Source organism: Myotis yumanensis, unplaced genomic scaffold (assembly GCF_028538775.1).
Source record: "Myotis yumanensis isolate MYYU_CA2020_CCGP unplaced genomic scaffold, mMyoYum1.0.hap1 SCAF_17, whole genome shotgun sequence".
Taxonomy (NCBI): Eukaryota; Metazoa; Chordata; class Mammalia; order Chiroptera; family Vespertilionidae; genus Myotis; species Myotis yumanensis.
In genome coordinates, this window is record NW_027223768.1 from 36,298,174 (window position 1) to 36,325,397 (window position 27,224).

The 27,224-nt window shown below is 44.2% G+C and overlaps 1 protein-coding gene across 1 annotated transcript; it reads left to right on the forward strand.

Annotated features, from left to right (window-relative positions):
* The first annotated feature begins 2,644 nt into the window (after positions 1 to 2,644).
* Positions 2,645 to 27,023, forward strand: CD48 (CD48 molecule). Its single transcript, XM_070396728.1, has 5 exons — positions 2,645 to 2,684; positions 3,292 to 3,454; positions 13,643 to 13,951; positions 22,462 to 22,728; positions 26,593 to 27,023. The coding sequence occupies exons 2-5, from the start codon at positions 3,376 to 3,378 to the stop codon at positions 26,670 to 26,672; spliced, it is 735 nt and encodes a 244-aa protein (XP_070252829.1). The 5' UTR covers positions 2,645 to 2,684; positions 3,292 to 3,375; the 3' UTR covers positions 26,673 to 27,023.
* The last annotated feature ends 201 nt before the right edge of the window (positions 27,024 to 27,224 follow it).

Consider the following 27,224-nt stretch of genomic DNA (forward strand, 5'->3'; position numbering starts at 1 on the left):
CTGGCTTTTTTAATTAACAAAGGTCCAGTTTTTTACAGGGCTACTTAGATTTTTATAATTAATATGTTTCAATAATTCTTGAGATTCAAATCCAATTATTATTTTAAGGCATTTACTTTGGCAAATTTTTGTAACAGAGACAATTTTACTGAATTTCTTTGAGGCTTTAAGATTAACTTTGGAACAGGCTTCATTAACATTTCAAAAATCACTTTATTATGGAAAAATACCAATCTTGTTGCTAGAACCAGCCTGCATTTCTTCCCTGGCTCAAATTCGCCATCTTTCTGAGGAAATAATCAGTCTTGGGTTTTACTTTGTACCATCACAAAGAGAGATTTAAGTCTAGCTTAAGACTTTATTAAAATCCAAAATCGGACTGTGTGCACATTATGTCCCAAGCTAGTTTCTCTCTTTATGAGCACAGAAATCCCAGACGCATCTCTAAATTTTGTAAAACTTTTCAATTACAAGAAGGAGACTTTAAATTAGAATAATTGGAGAGGGGGCGTCCATATCGGATCGCCACGTGCTCCCTTCTTCCCATCCTGCCTGCTTTTCATAAGTTATTTGAGCATTCAGCCAGCGGTTTGCATGGGCTTGCTCCTGGCATTTCTATGATAGGAAAAGCAAGCCTTTCTTCTATCGCCATGTCCTTCAATCCTTCGCTGATAGCTTTTTGCACAGGTGATTCTATTAACAGCGAATTAAACATTTCAGGATTAGGACATGGAGGTGGAGAGAGCCATGAAGGACATTCCTCCCATTTTCTCTTTTCTTTCTGCTCCTCTTTAGGAGCGGAGGGTGCAAGGGGAGGAGATTTATCCTCTTTGGCCTCTCTTAAAGGCTCTAGCAAATGAAATACCGTGGTCCACAAGGGAAAACAGTTTGGAGGCAAGTTTTTCCCCTGCTGCTGACCTTTTTTTCAAGTTCTGACTAACTTTTTGGCAAAAATTCAAGATCTAATATACCTTCTTCAAGAAACCAAGGGTTATGTTCTATAATAACATGCAAAAATTATGAGATTACCTTCTGAAACTTTAACTTCTTTTTTAAAAAAAATGTATTTTATTGATTTTTTACAGGGAGGAAGGGAGAGGGATAGAGAGTTAGAAACATCGACCAGCTGCCTCCTGCACACTCCCCACTGGGGATGTGCCCCCAACGAAGGTACATGCTCTTGACCGGAATCGAACCTGGGACCCTTGAATCCGCAGGCCAGCGCTCTATCCGCTGAGCCAAACCAGTTAGGGCTGAAACTTTGACTTCTTAGGCATGGAAACCAAAAGCCTTCAATAAAGTTTCTTACTTTTTTAAAGCCGAATCCTGCCCCATTAGCCTGGCTAAAGAAAACGTTCCCACCCTACTTACAGATCACGACTTCTGCAGCTGAATGCGGGCATTTGTGTGCAGTGAAATCTCCCCACCTACACGGTGAATCCTTTCCCACCTTTCCAGTGAATCTTCATTTTTTCGCTCTAGGCGAAGTCTTCTCTTCCAGATTTCCCTTTGGGCACCAGATGTGTAAATGTTTGTTCCCCCCACGTCCCGCGTGGTTCAGGGTTCAGGATCTGGAAAAGGTCCACACGCAAATGAAAGAGACAAGACAAGAAATAATAATTTGGAAATATTGGGGGACCAGGCAGGCAAGTCCAACTCAGGGGGAAGGACTTCCACTGGTGCTCAGGCTGCACCAACATTTTATTGGTTTGGGATCCACCCATAGCCCTTAGGCAGGCAATTTCCAGTTACAGGCAGACTAGCCCTTTAGTGAGGATTTACATAATAGTAAATGGGGAAGTTGATTCAGCTACCATTGTCTGGACTAACAGTGGGTGCATAGTTCTTACCTTTGCCAGGGCTTCAAAGGTCACCAGCCTTCCGGGTTCCTTGTCCACACCCCTCTGATAGAGAAGATAATGGATGACTTCCCACATGCAAGTACCCAGAATACTTTTTAAAAAGGACATATAGGCATGAGTGGGGGGATCTGGGGGGTAAAGGGGACATAAGGACACATATGTAATACCTTAATCAATAAAGAAATTTTTTTTTATAAAAAGGACATATAGGATCTGACTGCCTCCCCTTTACCTGCCTTTTATTTTGAATAATAATAATTCAACCTTGAATGCCATCTAAGGCTATGGTCTTGCCCCATCCCCAGTGGTCCACTCTGTTCAGCAAGACACATGCTGGCACTGAGACTTCCTAGGAATGAGCCTTCCTAGCTCTGTGGGACTCCATTATCCAACCAAAGTTTAGTCATCAATGCATCCTTTGGGTTGGTTTATGACCAAAAGGGAGATGTGTGGGTGAAAAAGGGCCACATGCTAATCTGACTAATTCAGGAAGGCCTGCATGACAACCTTTAAGAGACTTCAAATAACCACAAAGTGTTACCAGGAAACCCCCCCACCCCCCCCCGCCCCCCGCCTGCTGTTTGGCTCAGTCAGCCTGTCGCCGTGTCCAATAATGAAAGCAGGGTTGAATGATATTAGGTATTTACTGAGAAGGCTGTGAGGTGGAGTTGCTAGGAACACACACAAACAAAAACAGATCCAGGATGTGGCTCAAAAGGCTGCCTATAATTGTGCACTGGTTGGACGGAAAAGAGGACATGGGATGTGGCTCAACCAAGAAGACAGGGCGCTGACAAGCATCAAATCCTGCCTCCCAGCAAGGTACAAGGGACAGGATTATAAAGGGGAAGGGGCTGGGGTGAGACATGCAGGCCTCAGGGTCCACAGATGTCAACTATTGTAGTCATCAGGTGATGAGATGATGCTTTTATACCTGGTGGGTTGGCCTGACTATGCTTGTCGGTTGTGCTTGCTGCATTCACAGCTGAGTCACCTCTTCAATTGCTTTACACAGGCCTTGAAGAGGAAACTTTAAGAAAAACTTAACCCCCTATTCACATGAGTATCTGTGTTCTAAGATTTAAAATAATATGATTACTTTTCAGATTAATTCAGCTGCTCTATCTATCCTATTTAATAAAAGGCTAATATGCAAATTGTCCCCTCGGGCGGGAGCTCGACCAACCAGGAACTGGACCGGGAGCTCAATTGCTCGCTATGACGTGTGCTGACCACCAAGGGGCGGCACAGAACAAAGAGAGGTCCCGGCCAGCAGTCACTAGGAGCCCTAGCCATGCATGAATTTTGTGCATTGGGCCTCTCGTTAGATTATAAGTCCATCCTATCAAAAGGATGAACTAAAATTAAAACTGCCATCGTGGTCTCAGATGTAAAGAAGAGAAACCTATGGGACTTCCTGTTTCTCAAGGCCCCACCCATACAGCTAGAGTAGTAGGAAGTTGAGCACTGAAGACCTTCCTGGCTGCAGCGTTCAGGAAGCTCTGGAGAGAAGATGTACTCCGACGGGTTGAAGTGGTGTCTGGCTCTACAGCTTCTACTGCTTTATTGCTTCTTGGAGACCAGCATCCAAGGTATTTTCCACAGATTGTCTGCCTATAATTGTGCACTGGTTGGATGGAAAAGAGGGCATGGGATGTGGCTCAACCTGAGTTCCATCTCTTTTCCTCAGAGGGGACATGGCAAAAATAGGACCATAAGAAAGTAGGCCCCTCTTAGTCCCGTGGTAGTTTTCAAATTTTGAATAAAAGGAAGTGTTGGCAGCAGTGGGAGAGAACAAGCTGGTGTTAGATAGATGGGGTCAGACCGGACCTGCACGGTGTTCAGTGACCTCGATACTTGAGTTCTGGCTAGGAAAGGATTCAGAGCCAAGACTCAAATTATAAGAGAACATTTATTTAGAAAATCACAGAGGTATGAAAAAGAATTTGTAGAAGAAATGGGCTTAGGAAACATGTTAAAGAGGTAAATGAAGAGATGAAGGGCCCTCGGAGCTTGGGAGTCAGGAAAGTAATGCCTGGGAGGAGGAGAGAGGGAACAGAAAGGTGAGGGTGTGCTTGGAGGAGAGGGTACTGGGTTCTCCATCCTAAGGGTTTTAAGGGTGGAGATTTTAGGGGAGGTTCCAAGGGAAGATTTCTTTCCCCTCCCCATTTATTTATTTATTTATGATTATTGTTCAGATTATTACAGATGTCCCTCTTTCCTGACCCCATAGCTCCCCTCCACCCGGTTCCCACCCCACCCCAGGCCCTCACCACCCCACTCTCTGAGTCCATAGGTACTGCATACATGCATATAAGATCTTTGTCCAATCTCTTCCTGCATCCCCCCACATCCCCTTCCTCGAATTGTCAGTCGGCTCCATTTCCATGCCCCTGATTCTATTACATTCACCAGTTTATTTGGTTTAGATTTTTTATTCATTTGATTTTTAGATTCACTTGTTGATAGATATGTATTTGTTGTCACTTTGTTGTTCATAATTTTTTATCTTTACCTTTTTCTTCTTCTTCCTCTTCTTGAAGAATACCTTTCAGCATTTCATATAATACTGGTTTGGTTGTGATGAACTCCTTTAGCTTTTTCTTGTCTGTGAAGCTCTTTATCTGACCTTCAATTCTAAATGATAGCTCTGCTGGATAGAGTAATCTTAGTTGTAGGTTCTTGGTATTCATCACTTTGAATATTTCTTGCCACTCCCTTCTGGCCTGCATAGTTTCTGTTGAGAAATCAGCTGACAGTTGTATGAGTACTCCATTGTAGGTAATTGTTTTTCTCTTGCTGCTTTTAAGATTCTCTCTTTGTCTTTTGCTCTTGACATTTTAATTATGATGTGTCTTGGTGTTGTCCTCTTTGGATTCCTCTTGTTTGGGGTTCACTGCGCTTCCTGGACTTGTAAGTCTATTTCTTTCACCAGGTAGGGGAAGTTTTCTGTCATTATTTTTTCAAATAGGTTTTCAATATCTTGCGCTCTCTCTTCTTCTGGCACCCCTATAATTTGGATGTTGGTTCACTTGAAGTTGTCCCAGAGGCTCCTTACACTATCTTCATATTTCTGGATTCTTTTTTCTTTTCCAGTTGGGTGTTTTTTGTTTCCTTGTATTTCAAACATTTGACTTGATTTTTGGGATCCTCTAGTCTACTGTTGAATCTCTGTATATTATTCTTTATTTCAGTCAGTGTATGTTTAATTTCTGACTGGCCCTTTTCCATTTTTTTGGCATTCTTGCTAAGATCCTTGAAGGTCTCACTAAGTTCCTTAGAGGTTTCTAGAACATTCTTGAGTAACCTTATACCTGTGGTTTTGAACTCTGTATCCAGTAGTTTGCTTTCTTCCATTTCTTTCATTTGTGACATGTTTCTTTGTCTCCGCATTTTGGCTGCTTCCCTATGCTTGTTTCTATGTATTGGATAGCTGCTAAGTCTCCTTGAGTTGATAGAGTGGCCTTGTGTAGTAGGTGTCCTATAGGGCCCAGTGGCTCAGCCTCCCCAATTAGCTGAGGTGGACACTCTTGGTGCACCCCTTTGCAGGCTGTGTGCACAGTCTTGTCGTAGTTGAGCCTTGATTGCTGTTGGTATCATTGGGAGGAATTGACCTCCAGGCCAATTGGCTGTGAGGACCAGCTTCATCTACACTGGAAGAGCTGCTGTGCAGGAGACACCTTTATGGGGCAGGACTTGCTTCAGTAGGGTTTTGGTGCTCACTGAGTCTTCCCCTGGAGTGTGCCACTTATGGATGTGAAGAGTTGTAATCTGGTATGGTCTCACACTGACCACTGGGTACACTGGCTCTTGGATCTCCAAGGAGGTGCAAAGTTAGCCACTGCCTGGGACCACCCAGCAGGAGCTACAGAGAGATCTGCAAATTCCTCCTCTTTGTATTGGGTGCCCAAATGAGGCCCAGCTGTGAAGCATGGCAGGCTGCTGTTGGTGCCCACCTTGGGCCTTGTTTTGATAGCTTTAGGGCTCCCTGACCCAGCTGCAGCTTGTTTGACAGGCTTTAGGTTGAGAAAGGACAGGCCATTCATATGCAAAAGCCGCTGCGCACAGCTTGGGTGAGGTTTAAAATTGGGTAGGACGGGGTCTCAGGGAATCACCAGGGTGGATCAAACAGCAATAGCTGCCAGTCATCCCTGCACCAGGGAGGTCCCAGCACAGGAACAATGACCATTGGGAGCACCTCTGTCTGGAAGAAAGCCTCCCCCAAGTTCCTGCCCCAATGCCAGACAGTCCAGTTTCTCCCCGTATGTGTCTGGGTCCCCCAGAGTCTCGCCCAGCACTTGAGCTCAGAGAGATCAGGAGCTTGTACCTCCCTCCCAATTACAAAAGTGGCACACCCAGGTGCCAGCCCATTCCGCCCCTCCACACCTCCTACCAGTCTCAATGTGCTTTCTTCTTTACCTCTCTATTTGTAGTACTTTCACGTCTCCAGCTTTCCCATGGTTCTGGATGATAGTTGCTACGTATTTTAGTTGTAATTTTGATGTGGTTGTGGGAGGCAGCAAGTACAGGTGTTTACCTATGTCTCCATCTTGATTCTGCCTAAATCCCAGGGGAAATTTTCAGTAAACTATTCAGCAGCTTTTCAGGTGTGTCCTTTCAGGGCTGTGGTCTCCGCTGACTGATGGGTCAGCACCAGGGCTGGGGCCATTAGTCAATGCAGCTTGTCCTGAGGTCTGCCGTGGCATTGATTGTCTTGCTTTGCTGCTTTTTTGGCATGGAGCTGAAATGCCCCTGAGGCCTAAATGTCATCTCTAAGGAAGAAAGGTCAGGGCGTCCAAACCACATGACCAGCGATATGTTAGGGGAAGAAAGATCACGCTGGGGATGAGGTTTTACCCTATGATATATTCAGCAGCTTTCCACCGTGGCAAATGAGAGATTACAGCAGAAACTCTGAGCATAAATCTCTGTCCACCAAGAATAATTTTAGGCTGTCATGGAGAATAAAACAGTATTTATTTGAACAAAAGATTGTAACCCGAGAGAAGCAGATTCAGGGAGCAACCCAAAACTGTGGTCCACCAAGACAAAGGGAGAGGCTGTCTTTCGTGCAGAAAGTTCCCTCCCAGGTTCCCATTCAGATGACCTCATAGGTGTTGACCATAAAATTTCAGACTGGTCCATTAAGGTTGAAACTGGGAGAGGTTGAAACAATAATTAGGTCACATATTGAATCTAGGTTTTGTATTATGGGCTTTTAGCACAGTGATGCCATTTGGGCAGCCTATGGTTTCCTCTTTAACACTACCCTCACGTAATCTTGCTCTAACCAACTGAGCTATTTAACTTCCTGAAATAAATGTTACTTTTTTTCCCCTCCAGGCACTTGATATTATTTTTTATTTTCTCCTCTGGTTGGAGCACTCATTATTTCAAGGTTTCATCTTTCTCTAGCGAATTTCTACTTATAATGATTCCTACTCACACGTTCCACAGAAGCCATTCCTGACCCCCAAACTGAAGCATGTTGTCCCTTTTACGTGCCCCCTTAGCATTCCTTATTTTCTTTTTCCTAACACTTACTATCAGTAGTAAAAATCATCTTATTAATTATCTGTATCCACTGGAATGCAAGTTCCTTAAGGAAAGGAGCTATATCTCCCTTGTCTCCCTGTCCACTGGCTCCTTCCCTTGACCTATCATAGATTAGGTTTGTTTGTTTATTTGTTTGTTTGTTTATAGTTGGTCCTCACCTGAGTACACTTTTTCCATTGGTTTTATTTATTTTTTTTAAATATATTTTATTGATTTTTTACAGAGAGGAAGGGAGAGGGATAGAGAGTTAGAAACATCAATGAGAGAGAAACATCGATCAGCTGCCTCCTGCACACCTCCTACTGGGGATGTGCCCACCACCAAGGTAAATGCTCTTGACCAGAATCTAACCTGGGACCCTTCAGTCCGCAGGCTGACGCTCTATCCACTGAGCCAAACCAGTTAGGGCCCTATTGATTTTAGAGAGAGTGGAAGAGAGAGGAAAAGAGAGGGAGAGAGGCAGAGAGAAACACGGATATGAGAGAGACACAAAGATTGGTTGCCTCCCTCACGCACCCTGATGGGGGCTGGGGATTGAGCCTTCAATCCAGATATGTGTCCTAGACAGAGAATTGAACCAAGACCCTCTGGTGTGCGGGCCAAAGCTCTAACCATTTAGCTTTGCTAGCCAGGGTTCCTCTTTAAATAAAATTAAAAACAATCAAAAACTCTCTTTACTTTTCATGCTCCTTTACATAATGCCCTACCATTTTCCTTCCCATTCACACTAATATGTCTTAAAAGAGTTGTTCAGGCCTTGACCCATGGTAATCTGACTTATTGAATTCATTTGACTTCCCATCTCAGGAAATGGTACTCTGTTTATCTTGTCACTCATGACACAAATCTTCAGTCTTGAGATCTGCTGACAAATAACTTCCCAAAAAAGTTTGTAGAGGTTTGTAAATAGTTGATCGTATCAGAGAGCCTCAATTTCATATCAATATTTTAAACATGCACCTCTTTCCATATTAGAAGTTTTACTAGAGATCATGTGACTTGTTTTTAGAGTAATCAGAACTTCCTCTTTAGAACATCCTCCTTTTTCCTGAATAGACTCTTTTGCATAAAATTATGACTTCCTTTCATCTAATCCCCCTCCCCATTTAAATTTTGCTTTTTTGATGAACAAGAATCATGGATAAGCACAGCAAATATCTGATTTATTTTCTATTGTAAACTACACGTAAGTAAACACAGTTACTTTATCCTAAGCATCCAGACACATACCCAACTACTTGCTCCTGTTAGAATTAAATCAAAATAGTAGCTTTCCTTAAAGTTGTTTCTCCTACCTTTTATTTTATTTCTTATTTTTAAAAAATGTACCTTCGCCCTGACCGGTTTGGCTCAGTGGATAGAGTGTCGGCCTGCGGACTCAATGGTCCCAGGTTCGATTCCGGTCAAGGGCATGTACCTGGGTTGTGGGCACATCCCCAGTGGGGGGTGTGCAGGAGGCAGCTGATCGATGTTTCTCTCTCATTGATGTTTCTAGCTCTCTATCCCTCTCCCTTCCTCTCTGTAAAAAATTAATAAAATATATTTTTTAAAAATGTATCTTCATTGTTGAAAGTATTGCAGATATCCCCTCTTTTCCCCCATTGACCTCTTCTAGACTACACCTGCCCCCTGACCCAGGTTTTCACCACACCATTGTCTGTGTCCATGGGTGATGCATATATCTCCTACCTTTTAAAATAAGGAATTGGTAGGAAGGCAAATTAACATTTTGTCAATTTACTTTAAAAATTGAAAAATACATAAATATACTCTACATAAGTAAATATCAATCTATCTGAATTTATTAGACAATCCTCCATTAGCTGACTAAACTAACACCTTGATGCCTCAAGTTGTATTACAATGTATCTGCATTAGTTTTGCAATCTCTATTAGTAAAATTAATCCATCTTTCTTCTTCAATTTGTGAGTGGATTATAGAATTCTTTTAGAAAACTAGAATGCCTCTTTTTCCTTCTTTTATGGTCAATCAACCCTTATTTCTAGTGTTTCTATCTTCAGGTTTATGTTGCTTTTCCAGGCCACTCATTCATTAGAACCATGCCGGGGTGGTGACGTGTGGGCAGTGAGGAGAGGAGGAGGCAGGGAGGCTGGGAACCTGATCAGCCCTGATTGAGAGCCAGGCCTAGGGACCTCACACGTGCATGAATTTCATACACCAGGCCTCTAGTGTGTGTGTCTGTGTGTGTGTGTGTGTGTGTGTGTGTGTGTATGATGTTGAGCAATATGATTCTGGTTTTGTGTGACAGTATATGAGATCAGAGTAACATAAGTCTTATTCCCCCTTTCCTCTACCATTAGCTTTTTTCTACTATTCTTTCTCAACCTAGACAGTCATGTGCTACATGTTGAGATGTGTGATTAGGCAACTTCATCATTGTGTGAACATCATGGGGTGCACTTACACAAACCTAGATGGCATAGCCTATTGCTCCTAGGCCACAAACCTATACAGCATGTTACTGTACTGAAACATATCTAAATATAAAAAGGTAGAGTAAAAATACGGTATAAAAGATAGAAAATGGTACACCTGTCTCGGGCACTTGCCACGAATGAAGCTTGCAGGACTGCAAGCTGCTCTGGGTGAGTCAGTGAGTGAGTGGTTAAGTGAATGTGAAGACCTAGGACATTACTGCATACTACTGTAGACTTCATAAAAACTGTGCCATGAGGCTACACTAAATTTATAAAGCAACACGAGATTCAATTAAGCACAAAATAATATGATGTGATCAATATATATGATATGAGGCTGTTGCAAGTATAACACAGCATATTGTTTTACAGGAAACTTTTTTTTGTTAATCCTCACCTAAGGATATCTTTCCATTGATTTTTTTAGAGAGAGTGGAAGGGAGACAGAGAGAGAGAAACATTGATGTGAGATAGACACATGGATTGATTGCCTTCACACACAACCTGACCAGGGCCAGGGATTGAGCCTGCAACCAAGGTACATGCCCTTGACTGGAATCAAACCCAGGACACTTTAGTTCACAAGCTGACACTCTTTTCACTGAGCCAAACCAGCTAGGGCTACAGGAGATTTTTTTTATAAGTAGAGAGAGTACATGATAAAAATATGGTATAATAATACATAAACAAGTAATGTTCACTTATTATTATTATCAAGAATTATGTACTGTACATAATTGTATGTGCAATACTTTCATACACCTGGCAGAGCAGTAGGCATGTTTACATCAGCATCACCACAAACATGTGAGTAATGGATTATACTACAACATTTAGATGGCTATGTCTCACTAGTCGATAGAAATTTTTCCCATTATAATCTTACTAGAGGCCCAGTGCACAAAAATTCATGCACAGGTAGGGTCCTTAGCAGCTGCCAGCTGCCAGCCATGGCCTTCCTTTGTTCTGCACCGCCCCCTGGTCGTCAGCACACATCACAGCGATCGGTTGAACTCCCAGTCAGTTGAACTCCTGCCTGAGGGGACAATTTGCATATTAGGCTTTTATATATATAGATGGGACCACTGCTGTATATGCAGTCCATCATTGACTGAAGTCAATGAATGTATATATGTACAGTATTTAGTTCTCCCCACCTACAAAAAGAGTCAACAGACCTTCTTTTACCTTGCATCTTGTAGGTATCATTTTTTCTTTCTCCAATTTAACCACCTGAGTTTTTACAGCTGAGGTTTATACAATTTGGGGTACCTTCATGAAAGAAAGAACAAAAGCGTATGTACAAATAAGAATAAAAATAGAGAAACCAAGATGGCGGCATAGGTAAACACGGGAGTTTGCTGCCTCGAACAACCACTTCAAAAATACAACTAAAAGACGGAACGGACATCATCCAGAACCACAGGAAAGCTGGCTGAGTGGATGTTCTACAACTAGGAGGAAAGAGAAAAGCATACTGAGGCTCAGAGGAGGCACAGTGCTGAAGTAAAATACTAAGGTTCGCACAGGAAGGCTGGCGGAGGAGAGTCTCTTCAACTAGAAGCAAAAACAACAGCATTCCGACGCTCAGCGGAGGCACAGTGTGGAAAATTTAAAGGTACGGCGGTGCGGTGGTGAGGGTGCGCGCGCAAAGCGGGCTGGCGGCTGAGGGCGCGATTGTCGTTTTCAATCAGGAGCGAGTCTCAGACTCTGGGCTACAGATCCGGGCGAGTCTCTAGGGACCCAGACGCAAACGGGAGAAGCGGGACTGTCTGGCTACGGCCCCTCTGAGGTTTGCAGCGATTGCTGGGACAGAGAGGCAGAGCCCCTGGGGACGGACTGAGAGCAGCCATAGCTGCTCCCTCCCCCCCGCCCTGTTGAGCCCGCCCTGCCCAAACCCTGCGCGCAGCCATTTGCCGATCGCCTCAGGCAAGGGCTGGACTAGCGCCTCCCCTGAGGACTGAAGTTTTCCCACAGCTGATTTCCACCGCCAGTCGGCCTGGTGGTCAAATCCCTCTAGTGTTAACTACAACAATTAAGGCTTGGCTAGAACAAGACTGCGCACAGAGACCACAAGGGGGTGCACCAAGAAAGCATAAAAGATGCGGAGACAAAAAAACATGACAGAAATGGAGGATATGGAGCTAAGAATCGCAATTTTGAGGGCTTGCCATAAATTTGTGCAGAGCCTCACGAAAACTAATGAGACCCTTGATGCTACGATAAAGAAATTAGAAAGTAAGCATACACGGACTGAAATAAAGAATATTATACCCAATAGCAGACCAGAGGAGCACAAGAATCAAACCAAAGATTCGACAAAAAACACCCAATTGGAAAAGCATAATGAAAAAAGAATCCGAAAGTGTGAAGATAGTGTAAGGAGCCTCTGGGACAGCTTTAAGCGGACTAATATCAGAGTCATTGGAGTACCAGAAGATGAGAGACAGCAAGATATTGAAAACCTATTTCAAGAAATAATGGCAGAAAACTTCCCCCACCTGGAGAAAGAAATGGACTTACAGGTCCAAGAAGCGCAGAGAACCCCAAACAAAAGGAATCCAAAGAGGACCACACCAAGACACATCATCATTAAAATGCCAAGAGCAAAAGACAAAGAGAAAATCTTAAAAGCAGCAAGAGAAAGAGGCTCAATTACCTACAAGGGAATACCCATACGACTGTCAGCTGATTTCTCAACAGAAACTTTGCAGGCCAGAAGGGAATGGCAAGAAATATTCAAAGTGCTGAATACCAAGAACCTACAACCAAGATTACTTTATCCAGCAAAGCTATCATTCAGAATTGAAGGTCAGATAAAGAGCTTCACAGATAAGGAAAAACTAAAGGAGTTCATCATCGCCAAGCCAGTATTATATGAAATGCTGAAAGGTATCCTTTAAGAAGAGGAAGAAGAAAAAGGTAAAGATACAAATTATGAACAACAAATATGCATCTATCAACAAATGAATCTAAGAATCAAGTGAATAAATAACCTGATGTACAGAATGAACTGGTGACTATAATGAATCAGGGACATAGAAAGGGAATGGACTGACTATTCTTGGGGGAAAAGGGGTGTGGGAGATGCGGGAAGTGACTGGACAAAAATCATGCACCTATGGATGAACTCAGTGGGTGGGGAGTGAGGGTGGAGGGTGGGGTGGGAGCTGGAAGGAGGGGAGTTATGGGGGGAAAAAAGAGGAACAAATGTAATAATCTGAACAATAAAGATAAAAAAAAAAAAAAAGAATAAAAATAAATTTAGTTAGAATAAGAAAAAGAATCCCAGGTATCACAAGTTTTAAAAAGCTTGCAAAGACTACCAGTATCACTAAAGCCAGAAAAATAGCATAAAATTTTTGCTACTAAAATGTGTTCATACTTTTTTTATACTTTGCCACTGATTAGCTCTGTCTCCTGTCCACTTTGAACCTTGTTTCTCTCCACACCTACTGCTGGGAAGCTAATTGAACCAGTAGGGAACACAAGCCCAGAGAGGAGATGGGTTGTCATTATTTTATTTGAAAAATCTACTGGGCCAACCTCAGTGTCCTTTTTCTTTATCATCTGAGTTAGAACTGGATGGATTATAAGCAACATTTCCTGTCTCCAAGCCCACTTCCCAATCTCCAGCTTTCATTGAATTCCTGATCAGGGGTCCAGGCCCTGTGATAAAGACTATAGTCATGGCTGCAAGCAGAAATTCCTTCCTTCTTCCCTTACCTACCAGCCCAGGCATCTCTGCCTTCTCTAAGTTGGGTCTCACTCTGTCTCATTGGCAGGTCAATCAGCAGATCCAAAATTCGCGCTCTCTGGCAGCAATGTGAGTCTTCGAAGCTCCAATTTGCCTAAGGACTATGAACGTCTTGGTTGGTTTTACAATACCGACCTGAAAATTTTAGAATGGGACACCAACCAGCCTAATCCTCACTACTTCGAAACTAAGTTTAAGGACAGGGTCACACTTGGTCGTCAAGATGGCGCACTTCACATCTATAATGTCCAGGAAGAAGACAGCAGCACCTACATCCTGAAGGTGTTGTTGAATTCTAGGTTTGAAGAGGAAAGGAGAATCCCACTGAAAGTGTTGGGTGAGTTTGGGGAACCCAAGGGCAAGTCCCCATTCTGGGCCCCTGGATGGGCCAGTGGGAGGCTTCCTGGTATCATGGGGGCTCTTGGGAGGAGGAGAGAAAAACCTCAGTACAGGCTTAATTTATTTCTCCTGAAGCCAATGCTACTTGGGAGGGAGCCTGGGCCGGCAGAGCCCAAATTGATAGCCTTGAGACATTAAACACCTCTTCTGATGTTAATGAGTGTAAGACTTGAAGAGAAGAAAAACAATAGAGGTGGTTTCCTCTCTTTTCTCTTCATGTTCTCCTGAGATCAGTTCTGAACTCATCTTAATAATATATTTGATCAAAGACTTTATCAGACTTAAGGAAAAAGATGGAAGAGATAAAGGATGGAGCAGGATATTAAGGAGAGTTTTTAATCTTTCTGAATGTACGGGCCAACAACTTCTCCTCACAGCTCCAGCTTAACCAGTATACATGGAATAAGGATTAGGACATTATACATGGAATCAGACATTCCTGGGTTAAAAACTCCGGCCACTTACTAATTATGTGACCTTGGAGAAAGATTTTAACATTGCTGTGCCCATATTAGGTAAATTTCTTTTGATGGTATTAATGTAAAAAAAAAACACATTCAAACCTGTAAAGAATTTTTGTGAGTTTATTTGAGCATTTTTGTGAGTTTCTTTGAGCGACATTTGCCAGGAAGCAGAATCTCAAGGTATTGAGATAATAATCCAGAGGATGGCAGTTTTTCACCTTGTTTTATACATTACAATCAAAGGAGGAGACGTAAGTGGGTCACATGAAATCCATTGATGATAGATTAGGGCCGTGGTCGGCAAACTGTGGCTCTCGAGCCACATGCGGCTCTCTGGCCCCTTGAGTGTGGCTCTTCCTAAGCCTTAGGAGTACCCTAATTAAGTTAATAACAATGTACCTACCTATATAGTTTAAGTTTTAAAAATTTGGCTCTCAAAAGAAATTTGAATCGTTGTCCTGTTGATATTTGGCTCCATTGACTAATGAGTTTGCGGACCACTGGATTAGGGGGTGGGAGAAAGCACAGGGGGGAAGCCTCTGGGATTGGATAAAAAGGAAAATGATACACATGCTTCTTTTACTTAGGTGGGTGCAGGATAGTTAACAGTCAACAATGAACTCAATGACAATGCGGGGATTTGCGGTCTCCGCAGAGTGGTGCCTGGGCTTTGAGGGGTCTAGAAAAAGGGAAATTACATGGACATTCCAAGGATATGTTATCGTAGATGCAAAAAGACAATAGACTCAGTGATGGTCAATATTGACCTTTATCAGAATGTGACGACCCACCATACACAGCTTTTAGTTAATGTTTTAATTTCAGACCATCCTTTGTGGTTCCTTTAGGTCTTTGATAAAGGCCATACAGGCCTCCCCTGAGCTAGTCAGGTTAGCATGTGGCCTTTTTTTCATACACAATGGCAAGTAAGAGAAACCAATTTGATGTAACTTTAGCAAAAAAAGATGAGAAATTACTTACGAAACTAGGATTATTTAAATTAACTGAAGGACTTTGGAAGATTCAAGAAGGGCTGAAGGGGACGAAGACTGAGAACTAAGGCCAATTCAGACTCCCCAGCCGCAGGAATCTGTGGACTAGGCCTGTGGTTTCCTGCCATTTACATGACTTATCTCTCCAAGTCTAGACTTTTTATCTTTCAGTTTCAGTCCCAAGGGAGAAAAACTGGTTGTGCTGGGAAAGATGTAGCAGCCTCTTCTCCAAACTACCTCTTTGCCTTCAGACTTCTCTGGGGCCAGCAGCTCCCTGACCTGACAGGCCCAGGAACTCAGCGTAGCCAACTACCATGGGCTCTGTGTTAAACCAGCAGTTTGCAGAATAAGCTACACATGGGGGGCTTTGGGGGCATGAAGGAGGGTGAGGCAGTGGAGTTCATCTTTAAGAAGTCCACCAAAGGCTCTGGCCAGTGTGACTCGGCTGGTTGGAGTGTCATCCTGTACACCATGTGGTGGCAGGTTCGATTCCCCATCAGGGCACGTACCTAGGTTAGGGGTCGGGGTGCATATGTGAGGCAACTAGTTGATGTTCTTCTCTCACATCAATGTTTCTCTTTCTCTTTCTCTCTTCCTTCCTCTCTCTAAAAAAATATTTTTTTTTAAATAATAAAAAAGGAAGTCCACCAACTACCTGGAATCTGAGTCACCAGCTCTAGTGGGGTGTCCTGTATTGGGAGTGAGAGGAGGCCAAGAGGGAAGAACATGCAGAAGTGCAGGTCAAAGGGACAGGTGCTCCAACGGTGGAGGTCTAGACCGTCATACCAAGGAATGCAAGCTGCCATCCCAGCCCACAATGGGCCACTTCTGCCAGAGCATCGGCCATATGGTGACCTCCTGTCCACTGAAGGCCCAGCAGGGCCAGCCTACTTACAGGAAGAAGAGAAAGAGATCCGTAACTCTGATCTGTTCCGAGGCCCAGAATTGAGCCACAGTGTGCGTGGGGGATCCTTTGGTGATCAGGAAGTGTCAAAGTGCAAGTGGAATGGAGAAAGTGGAAAGAGGGTGGGTAGGGGGCAGCTGGCACTGCTTGTATCTCAGCCTGGAGTCCACAGCATCACCCCCTCTTCCCTCTTGGAGGGTGAGCAGGGAAGGGGGAGGTAAGGAACTCCAACCACGCTCTATCCAAATGCATGTGAGGGCTTTGGGGGACATCTCTCCCTGTGCTCTGTCTGAGTCTTCAGCCCCAGAAGCTCCAGCGTTGAAAGTGACCTGGGTAGGGAAGTAGTTTTTCTTTTAAAGAAGGATATGTAATCATGCTGTTTCTTGTGCCAGAGTGAAAACAGATTAAACAGGAGACCAGACTGATAGACCCACCCACAAAACACTCCATCCTGTGGGAGGGCAGCCCAGGTAAGGCAGGGCTTTTCCTTTCTCTTCATAACCCACTCTTGGGATAGGGTTCTGAGAACTGTCCCAGGCAATGGGTTGTGATCATGGGCAAAAGGGGTGGTTGGGAAGCCAGCTGCGGACCAGCTACTCCTAAGCTCACTCCCATCCCCATTCTGGGCCAATACAACTTTATTTATTTGGTCCTGGTGTCCCACTTTTCCAGGTTGCCAACTGCACATGCTGTGGTGGATGACCTATCTCATGCACTTTAACTTTTTTTTTGCTACTTTTTACACTTTCAGGCGTTTTCTGTTTTGTTTTGTTTTTGAGAGAGAGAGAGAGAGAGAGAGAGAGAGAGAGAGAAAGGGAGAGAGAGAAACATTGATTGGACTCCCTCCTACATGTGCCTCCATTGGGAATCCAACCAGTGACCTTTTGGTGCATGGGACTACGCTCAACCAATTGAGCCACACTGGCCAGGGCCACTTTCAGGTTTCTTCTCCAATATTTATTTGTTTATTTATTTATTTATTTATTCTCACCTCAGGATATTTTTTCCATTGATTTTTAGTGAGTAGAAAGGAGAGAGAGAGAGAGAGAGAGAGAGAGAGAGAGAGAGACCGATATGAGAGAGACACATTGATTGGTTGCCTCCCTCATGCACCTTGATGGTGGCGGGGGATCAAACCTCCAGCCCAAGTATGTGCCTTTGACCGGGAATCTAACCCAAGACCCTTTGGTGTGTGGGCTGATGTTCTAACCAGTGAGAAACACAGGCCAGGGCTTAATTTTTTTTAAGCAAAGTAAGCTTCCTTTTTAAATTATTTTTTAATTTTTAAAATATATTTTTATTGATTTCAGAGAGGAAGAGGGAGGGGGAGAGAGATAGAAACATCAATGATGAGAGAATCACTGACTGGCTGCCTCCTGCACACCCCTTACTGGGAATGGAGCCCGCAATCTGGGCATATGCCCTTGACTGACATCAAACCTGGGACCCTCCAGTCCACAGGCCAACACTCTACCACTGAGCCAAACCAGCCAGGGATTAAATTTTATTTTTTTATTACAGTTTGCAATCAGTACTTTCTTGTGTTAATTTCAGGTACAGCCCAGCAGATAGATATTTATATAGGTTAATAAGTGATGTTCCCTCTGATAATTCAAGTGCCCACCTGGCAACATATATAGTTATTAACTATATTCCCTATGTTGTAACTACCAACTAGTACTTCTTAATCCATCACCTATTGTCCCCATGCCCAACATCCCTCCCTTCTAGCCTCTATCAGTTTGTTCTCTGTATCTATAAGTGTGTTTCTATTTCATTTGCTCATTTATTTTGTTCTTTAGATTCCACATATGTGATATCATATGGTTTTTGTCTTTCTCTGACTGACTTATTTCACTGAGCATACTACCCTCTAGATCTATCCATGTTGTCACAAATGGTAAGATTTCATTCTATTTTATGGTTGAGTAATATTCCATCATGTATACTGTACGTACCACAAATTTTTTATCCACTCATCTATTGATAGACACTTGGGTTGCTTCCATATCTTGGCTATTGTAAATGATAATGCAATAAACATAGGAGTGGATATATTCTTTCAAATTAGTGTTTTGGGTTTCTTTGGATGTATATCTAGAAGTGGAATTGCTGGGCCATAGTTCCATTTGTAATTTTTTGAGGAACCTCCATACTGTTTTCTATAGTGGTTGCATTAGTCTGCATTCCTACCAATAGTGCATGAGGGTTCTCTTTACTCCAGATCCTCACCAACACTTGTTGTTTGTTGATATTTGATGATAGCTTTTCTGACAGATGTAAGGTGGTATGTCATTGTGGTTTTGATTTGTATTTCTCCGATGATTAGTGATGTTGAGCATCTTTTCATATGTCTATTGGCCATCTGTATATCCTTTTTGGAGAAGTGTCTATTCAGATCTTCTGCCCATGTTTTAATTGGATTGTTTTTCTGGTGTTGAGTTGTATGAGTTCTTTATAACTTTTAGATATTTACCCATTATCAGATGTACCATGGGTGAATACCTCCTCCCATTCAGTAAGTTGTCTTATCATTTTGTTGATAGTTTCCCTTGCTGTGAAAAACTTGTTAGTTTGATGTAGTCCCACTTTTTAATTTTTTTAATGTTGTTCCCTTTATCTGAGGAGATATGTCATAAAAAAATATTGCTAGAGAAATGTTTGAAATTTTGCCTATGTTTTCTTCTAGGAGTTTCATAGTTTTGAATCTTACATTTAAGTCTTTAATCCATGGTGAGGTTATTCTTATGTATGATATAAGAAGGTGATCTAGTTTCAGTTCTTTTGCATGTATCTGTCCAATTTTTTAAACACCAGTTATTGATTAAACTATCCTCTCTTTTTATTCTCCTTCCCCTGTTTCCTATTTTGGACCAGCTCTTCTGTCCTAAAAACTTGACTCCTCTTTTATCCACCCCCACAAAGAAGCTCCCCCATTTAATGTCTCCCCAACTCTTTTTAATATATATATGTATGTGTATACATATATATTGATTTCAGAGAGGAAAGGAGAGGGAGAGAGAGATAGAAACATCATTGATGAAAGAGAATCACTGATTGGCTGCCTCCTGCACGCCCCACACTGGGAATTGAGCCCACAACCCAGCATGTGCCCTGACCAGGAATGGAACCATGACCTCCTGGTTCATAAATCAACACTCAACCACTAAGCCACGCAGGCTGGGTTCCCCAACTCTTAAGTGATATATATGCAGAAAGCCTGAAGAAGCTAAGAATACTCCATTCCTTGATCCCAAACTCCTGAGTCAAGACCATTTCTTGATACGTGATTAATGCCAAACACTTAGATTGCTGTGTGTAGATGGACCAGGAGTACTTTAATCTCTAACGTTCGAGTAGAGAGGAGCAATGAGGGGGCCTTCCATTTTGAAAGTGGGGTTTGGAGGCCAAGAAAGGGAAGAGGAATGTATATCCAAGTCACTCAGGAACTTTTATGCAGGTTCAAGAAACTTATGTCAAAGTAGCCACAAGATAGTTCAGGAGACAGATGAATGTAACTCCATCTTTACTGCCGAAAACCAAAGCTTTGTGTGAAATCTTAACTTTATGGGGAGGGAGGGTAAGAAAGCATGTATCTGTATGTTCTTCCCCTGATCCCTCCCCCTCTTTTTTGTCTGCAGAAGACTAAGCCTCCTTGGGCTTTGGTGACCTCATTATTGGGGACTGCTTATTTGATGGCTGATTTTGCTATGAGTTAGCCATTTGCAATCTATCATTTGTAGTATACATACTGACCCTTTCCCTCATCTTTTCCCTGAGAAAATAAAATGGGTAAGTACAGGAGAGGAGAGGAGAGGAGAGGAGAGGAGAGGAGAGGAGAGGAGAGGAGGGGAGAGGAGAGGAGAGGAGAGGAGAGACTGATTAACCCAACTTGGTTCAGGTATATGTACCTGATCTAAACATTAATGGCCAAAAGGGTTAGGTTATAAAGCAGAAACATGGTTCCTAGCCTTCTGGGGTAAGAAGTTAGAAGAAAGAGTCTGGAAAAACATCCAAGAGAAGTGTGCACCTCAGAGCCTTGAGTTACTCATCATAGTATAAGGATAATTATATCTACCTTTTAGGATGTTATAAAAATCAAAGTGTATAATTTTTAAATGCTAAAATAGTGCAAATAAAAAGCGTTGTATATATTTAGGTCCCACCAGCCAGATGGTCCCAGTTCTAAGAAACTAGATTCTTCTTCTTGCTCACTTCCTCCATGTCACATGGCCTAAAAATTCAGGAGGTCCTGAGAACAGAAAATATTGAAAGTCTCTTATAGTGGTGTTTAGAAAAAAGCAACTCCAAATTTGCGTCATTTACCAATCTGTGTGGTAAATACTCCCATCACACTCAATTCTAAGTTACTAATGGTTTCGCAACCAGCTTGCAAAATTTCTGAATATTTTAAAATCCACAATCTAGTTTGGCTTCAGTCCATCTGCCTGAAGATAAGACCTTCAAGATGTGTGTAGCAGAAGAATTGTCCTTTAGTCCCACCCAGGAATTTCTGGTAGCTCAAAGGGGGCATCTTGGAACCAGATTACCCCACCCGATTCAATAAGTCCCTTCCACAAAGTGCCCAGAGCTGTGCTGCTCACCATGAGAAACGAGGAAGGTGTGTGCAAGACCACAGGAAGTGGCGGAAGAATTGTATAAAAATTGCTCAGCTAAAGCATGCAGGGTGAGTTGAGCAATCTGAGAGATGATGTGTCGAGAGTCCAGGACACCAGCCTGGTAGAGCTCCCTCTGCCCCTCCACACACATACAACCCAGAGGCAAACTCTGACCTGGTCAATTCTCTGTCACATTTAAATCCTGTGACATCTGATTCTGCAGATGGTTTCCCCCTGACCAGAATATAAAAAAAAAGAGAGAGAATTTCAAGTAAAGTGACCCTAGTACAGGAAGAAGCAGATGCTGGGATTACCCCTTCGCCTGTGCGGCTGCAGGACCACAGCTGTGGTGATGACGTGACCTCCAGCATGCCTATAACACAGTCTGCAGAAAACCCCTTCCCGTGGACAGTGTCATTTAACAAATGAGGAGGAAATTCAAGGCAGCAATTATCTTGCCTAACGTCACTCCACCAGAGCCAAGTACAGGATCCAGGCTGGTCTCAGTTCAAAGCTAGTGTTTTGTCCTTTCTATCTCATCGCTGCTCCATCCATCTACTCATTAGATACTTATAGAATACCTGCTATGTGTAGGCACTGCACGCGACACTGAGACAGCAAAGTTAGCATTCACAGAGTTGTTGGTCACTGCCGACGGGTGCTGTGGTTACATAGGCTCTTCTCTGTAGCCCCGCCAGAGTCCAGAAAAGGGCTCTGCCATGTGCAGGGCAGAATCTCTTACCCCAGGACTCCTGCTGAAACTGAGTCCAAAAGTCTTTGAAGAACAGACAGACCAAGATGTCAGCTAATGGCCATTGCTAGAGAAAAGGCCCCGAGCAGTTCAAATAGTTGGGATACCAACTCTGACTCAAGCAGATCTCTCTGCCAGCACTCTGCTGTTCTTTCTGGCCCACAGACGGTCATAAACCTGTTTTGTTTCTGAGTGCATAGCTCCTCCTCCTGAAGCTCTTTCAGTCTAAAGCAGTGGTTCTCAACCTTCCTAATGCCGCGACCCTTTAATACAGTTCCTCATGTTGTGGTGACCCCCAAACATAAAATTATTTTCGTTGCTACTTCATAATTGTAATTTTGCTACTGTTATGAATCGTCATGTAAATATCTGATATGCAGGATGTATTTTCATTGTTACAAATTGAACATAATTAAAGCATAGTGATTTGTAATTATATATGTGTTTTCTGATGGTCTTAGACGACTCCTGTGAAAGGGTCGTTCGACCCCCAAAGGGGTCGCGACCCACAGGTTGAGAACCACTGGCTAAAGCTTCCCAGAAGGCCAAGCTGCTTACTGGTTCCCTCTATAGGGGCTTCTGCTCTATGACTCCAATTCCCATAGCACTTGTCACTCCTAGCTTCCTTTGTACATTGTTGGCTAAACCTTCACCGCATAAATGCCTCATAAATACATAAATCTAATGTCTCATCTTATAACATCCTCCTCATCTTCAGATCCTGTACCTAAGCCTGACATAACAATTGAGAAGACACAGGAAATGAACAACAGCTGTTATCTGGTCCTGTCATGTACGGCCCAGAATCAGTCTGTCAACTACACCTGGTATGGGGACTCAGGACGCATTTCAGAAGAGCTCCAGAGTGGTGTGCTTAATATCACCGTTATACCTCAAAACTACTCCAAGTTTTACAAATGCGAAGTCAGCAATCCTGTGAGCCACAACAGTGACACAGTCTACTTCATTTCACCCTGTAAACTGGGTAAGAAATATTCCCAAGGGAGCTGAGGTGGGTTCAGGGTCACTAGTTTTCTCTTGAATGAAGAAAGGTGTGGGGACCCTTTCAAATTCTCCTGGCACAGAATTTGATGGAGAATCCCAAAGGCATCTGGGAGACTCAGGTTCTACTCATGGCTCTGCTAACACCTCCCAGGGAACTCACCTCACTTTTGTGGAGATCAGTGTCCTTAGCTGCAACGGGCAGTTGCACAGGATGTCAACTCCTCGCCTTCTCTAACAATGCATGGTCCTGGAATCTGAGGCCAGGGTAATTGTAGGACAATCTGAGATATCAGGGTGACCAGAGAGAACAGGGCAAGTGGGAGAGTAGGCCACACATTGTTGAGCAGGTGCATTGTGGGGTTTCTGGTAGATAGTCTAAATCAACAACAGAAGAAGAGCCAAAGAGATGAGCATGAGGGAGAACAAGTAGTGAACAGGAGTGAGAGCCTTATCATAAGGTAGAGACTCTCTGCTCTCCCCAGCTGTGTTCTCCTCGATGAATTTAAGCAGGCAAATTCTGTGTTTTATGCTGAAGATTCCTCCATCTCCTGGGAGAATCTACTCACTCACTTGAGCATCACTCCTGAATCCCTATCAAGCCTACACAGAACCCATAGTGGGGAGCTAAAATTGGGTAGTAAGTCTATGGGTTTTGGAGTCAGACACCTGGGAATTAACTCTGGGAGTGTCACATACTAACTAAGCAAGTTACTTAGCTTCTCTAAGTCATGTTCCTCTTAAATAACAGACAAAATAATAGTTCTTACCTCATTCTTATCTCATGTTGTAAGGATTGAATGAGACAATATAAGTGACCTAGCACAGTGCCTGAGAAGTCTTCAGTGAATGGTAGCTAAATTAGGCAAAATCCCTTCAAGTTGGGAGACACTAGGGGTATGGGGATCCCCTTAATAGCATGGATTGCTATCACCAGCATTCAGGTCTCTCTTACTCTCTCCACCCCTGAAATCACATCCCTGAATCCTGGTGTACATATCCTTCTAGAACCATGGTCAGCAAACTGCAGCTCGTGAGCCACATGAGGCTCTTTGGCCCCTTGAGTGTGGCTCTTCCTAAGCCTTAGGAGTACCCTAATCCTATCTAATAAAAAGAGAAACATGGTAATTAGCCGTACCTCCGCTACCCTTCCCTTTGGCTAATCAGGGAGATATGCAAATTAACTGCCAACCAAGATGGCGGCCGGCAGCCAGGCAGCTTGAATCGAACAGGGAGGCTTGTTTGCTTCAGTGACGGAGGAAGCCAGGTTCTCCGCCTGCCACTGCCGGCCTCTGAGCTGCAACTCTAAGAAACTTTGTGACAAATATAGAAGCTAAACCAAACCCCAGAAACCTGCTTTAGTCAGCCAGGCTTTAGCAAGCAGGACCGCAACATTGTTTTAAATACAGAAGGTAAACAAAAGCCAGAAACCTGCTTTCAGCAGCCTAGGCCTCAGAGCTAAAGCTGGCCCAGAATAAAAAAAAAAAGAAAGAAAAAAAGGAGCGGTTGGGAGCTTCAGTCACCCGCCAGCCTGAAAATGGCCCTCAGCCCCTCAGCCAGACTGGCCAGGCACCCCAGTGGGGACCCCCACCCTGATCCAGGACACCCTTCAGGGCAAACCAGCCTGCCCCCACCCATGCACCAGGCCTCTATTCTATATAGTAATAGGGTGATATGCTTCCTGGCACCGGGATCAGCATGACAGGGGGCAGTGCCCAAACCCCCTGATCACCTTGCGGCTCTGTGTGTGACAGGGGGCTGGGCCACAACCTCCCTATCTGCCCTGCTCTGTTTGTGACAGGGGAAGGTGCCCCAACCCCCTGATCAGCCCTGCTCTGTGCCTGATAGGGGGGAGCTTCCCAACCCCCTGATCACCCTGCGGCTCTGTGTGTGACAGGGTGCAGCGCCCTAACCCCCTAATCAGCCCTGCCCTGTGTGTGACAGGGTGCAGCACCCCAACCCCCTGATCGGCCCTGCTCTGTGGGTGATAGAGGGCGGCACCCCAACCCCCCCCGCCCCCCGCCACAGGCCCTGCTCTGTGTGTGACAGGGCAGAGCCATAACCTCCCCATTGGCCCTGCCCTGAGTGTGACAGTGCCTGCACCCCAACCCCCTAATCGGCCCTGCTCTGTGTGTGACAGGGTGCGGTGCCCCAACTCCCCCCCCCCCCGCTCCCAGGGACCCTGCTCTGTGTGTGACGGGGTAGAGCCATAACCTCCCCATCGGCCCTGCCCTGAGTGTGACAGTGGCGGCGCCCCAACCCCCTGATCTGCCCTGCTCTGTGTATGACAGGGAGTGGTGCCCCAACTCCCCTATCGGCCCTACTCTGTGAGTGACAGGGGGTGGCACCGCAACTTCCCTATCGACCCTGCCTTGAGTGTGACAGGGGGTGGTGCCCCAACCCCCCCACTGGCTGTACCCTGAGCATCACTAGGGGTGGCATCGCAACCTCCCGATCCGCCCTGCTCTGTGCATGACAGGGGGCAGCGCCCCAACTCCCCAATTGGCCCTGCTCTGAGCCCGACCAGGGGCTGCACCTAGGGATTGGACGTGCCCTCTGCCACCCGGGAGCAGGTCATTATCTCCTGAGGGGTCCCAGACTGCAAGAGGGCACAGGATGGGCTAAGGGACCCCCTCTCCTCCCCCCGAGTGCACAAATTTTTGTGCACCAGGCCTCTAGTTAAGTTAATAACAATGTACTTACCTATATAGTTTAATTTAAAAAATTTGGCTCTCAAAAGAAATTTCAATCATTGTACTGTTGATATTTGGATCTGTTGACTAATGAGTCTGCCGACCACTGTTCTAGAATAACTCATCCCTGTGATGCCAACATTTACCTGAGATCCCTGTCATGCCCAGTCATCAGAGACCATGGCCCCCAAGAACATTGCTCTTACATGGTCTTCTTGGACCCAGTCTACTTTCCCCATATCTGTGCTGATTTCTCTATCTCTGCTGCTACAGCTGGACTGTGGAAACTGTATGTTCTTCTTTATTCTTCCTAACTAACTGGTCATATCTCTTCTAGTCTCCTCATATTTGCTGCTTTTCTGTCACCTCAGACTCATGTGAAATTTGGTGTCTGACCTTGAGACCATAAGTTGACTGGGCAGTTCCAGCACTACCTTTACATCAACACCTTATCCTGAGATCCAGAAAAAGGAAGACACACAGTCCCTGTCCTTTATCAAATGAGGGTGACTGCTCATTTGCAGCAAGGATGAAAACAATAATACATACATTTTTTGGAAGGGTTAAACCTATCTTGTCACTTTTTAGCTGCCCAAATTATCCTAGAAAAGCATCCCTCATCTCCTTTCCCTATTTAATCACTCATTGTCTTTCCCTTATTATTTGTACTTCCTTCCTTCTCCTCCTGGCTGTCTCCTCTCCTCCTCTGTCTTTATTCCCTTCCCTCCCTGTCTGTCCCTTCTCCCTTTTTTCCCCTCTAGTTGGTACAAATGGTTAATGAGGTGGAGAAACAGGAAGAAGTAGTCCTTTCTTCCCTAAGGTCATCTGTGCATAGCATTAAATGGTCATCTGTCTATACCTGGAGCTCTGCCCTACTTAGTGCTGTCTGGTGGAGGAGAATGATTCTTTCCCAGGCTCACAGACATGCAAGCACAGGACTCAGCTGAGCCAGTAATAGTTAAAGGGTTTCTGCACTCTTTATACTTTAATCTGGGGAGACTGAGCCAGTCTGGGATGAGGATGTCTCAGGCACAATGAGACTGGATTCAGGAAGGAAATACACTTTCTGGCTCCCATGACAATGTCCACAGCCCCACCCTTTCTCAATGCAGTAATCAAGTCACCTAAGTATTGGGGTTTTCTTGCCCTTTCAGCCCGATCCTCTGGAGTAGCTTGGATTCCAGCGTGGCTCATGGTCATGGTACCCACCATTTTTGGCCTCCTATTGATCTGAGAGAAGCTCTTCTAACTCAAGGGTGAAACTCGAAGACTGCAGGATCTTGCCTTCAACAGCAACCATGCTCTTAACCCGAGTAGAAGCTCTGGTTCTATGGGATGGAGAAAGTGTTTTGAAGCACCCATAAAGAGTTTCATGACTACAACCCAGCTGGCATGGCTCCAGTGGTTGCACATCGACCTATGAACCATGAAGTCATGGTTTGATTCCCGGTCAGGGCACATGGCCAGGTTGCAGGTTCCATCCCCAGTAGGGGGCGTGCGGGAGGCAGCTGATCAGTGATTCTCTGTCATTGATGTTTCTATCTCTCCCTCTCCCTTCCTCTCTGAAATCAATAAAAGTATATTTTTTAAAAATCATGACTACAGTATGGTGATTACCAGAGGGAAAGAGTGGGGGAGGTAAAAGAGGGGTAGAAATGGTGATGGAAGGAAACTTGACTTGGGGTGATGAACACACAATACAATATAGAGGTGATGTATTATAGAATTGTGCACTTGAAACCTATATACCTTTATTAACCAATGCCACCCCAATAAGTTCTAACAA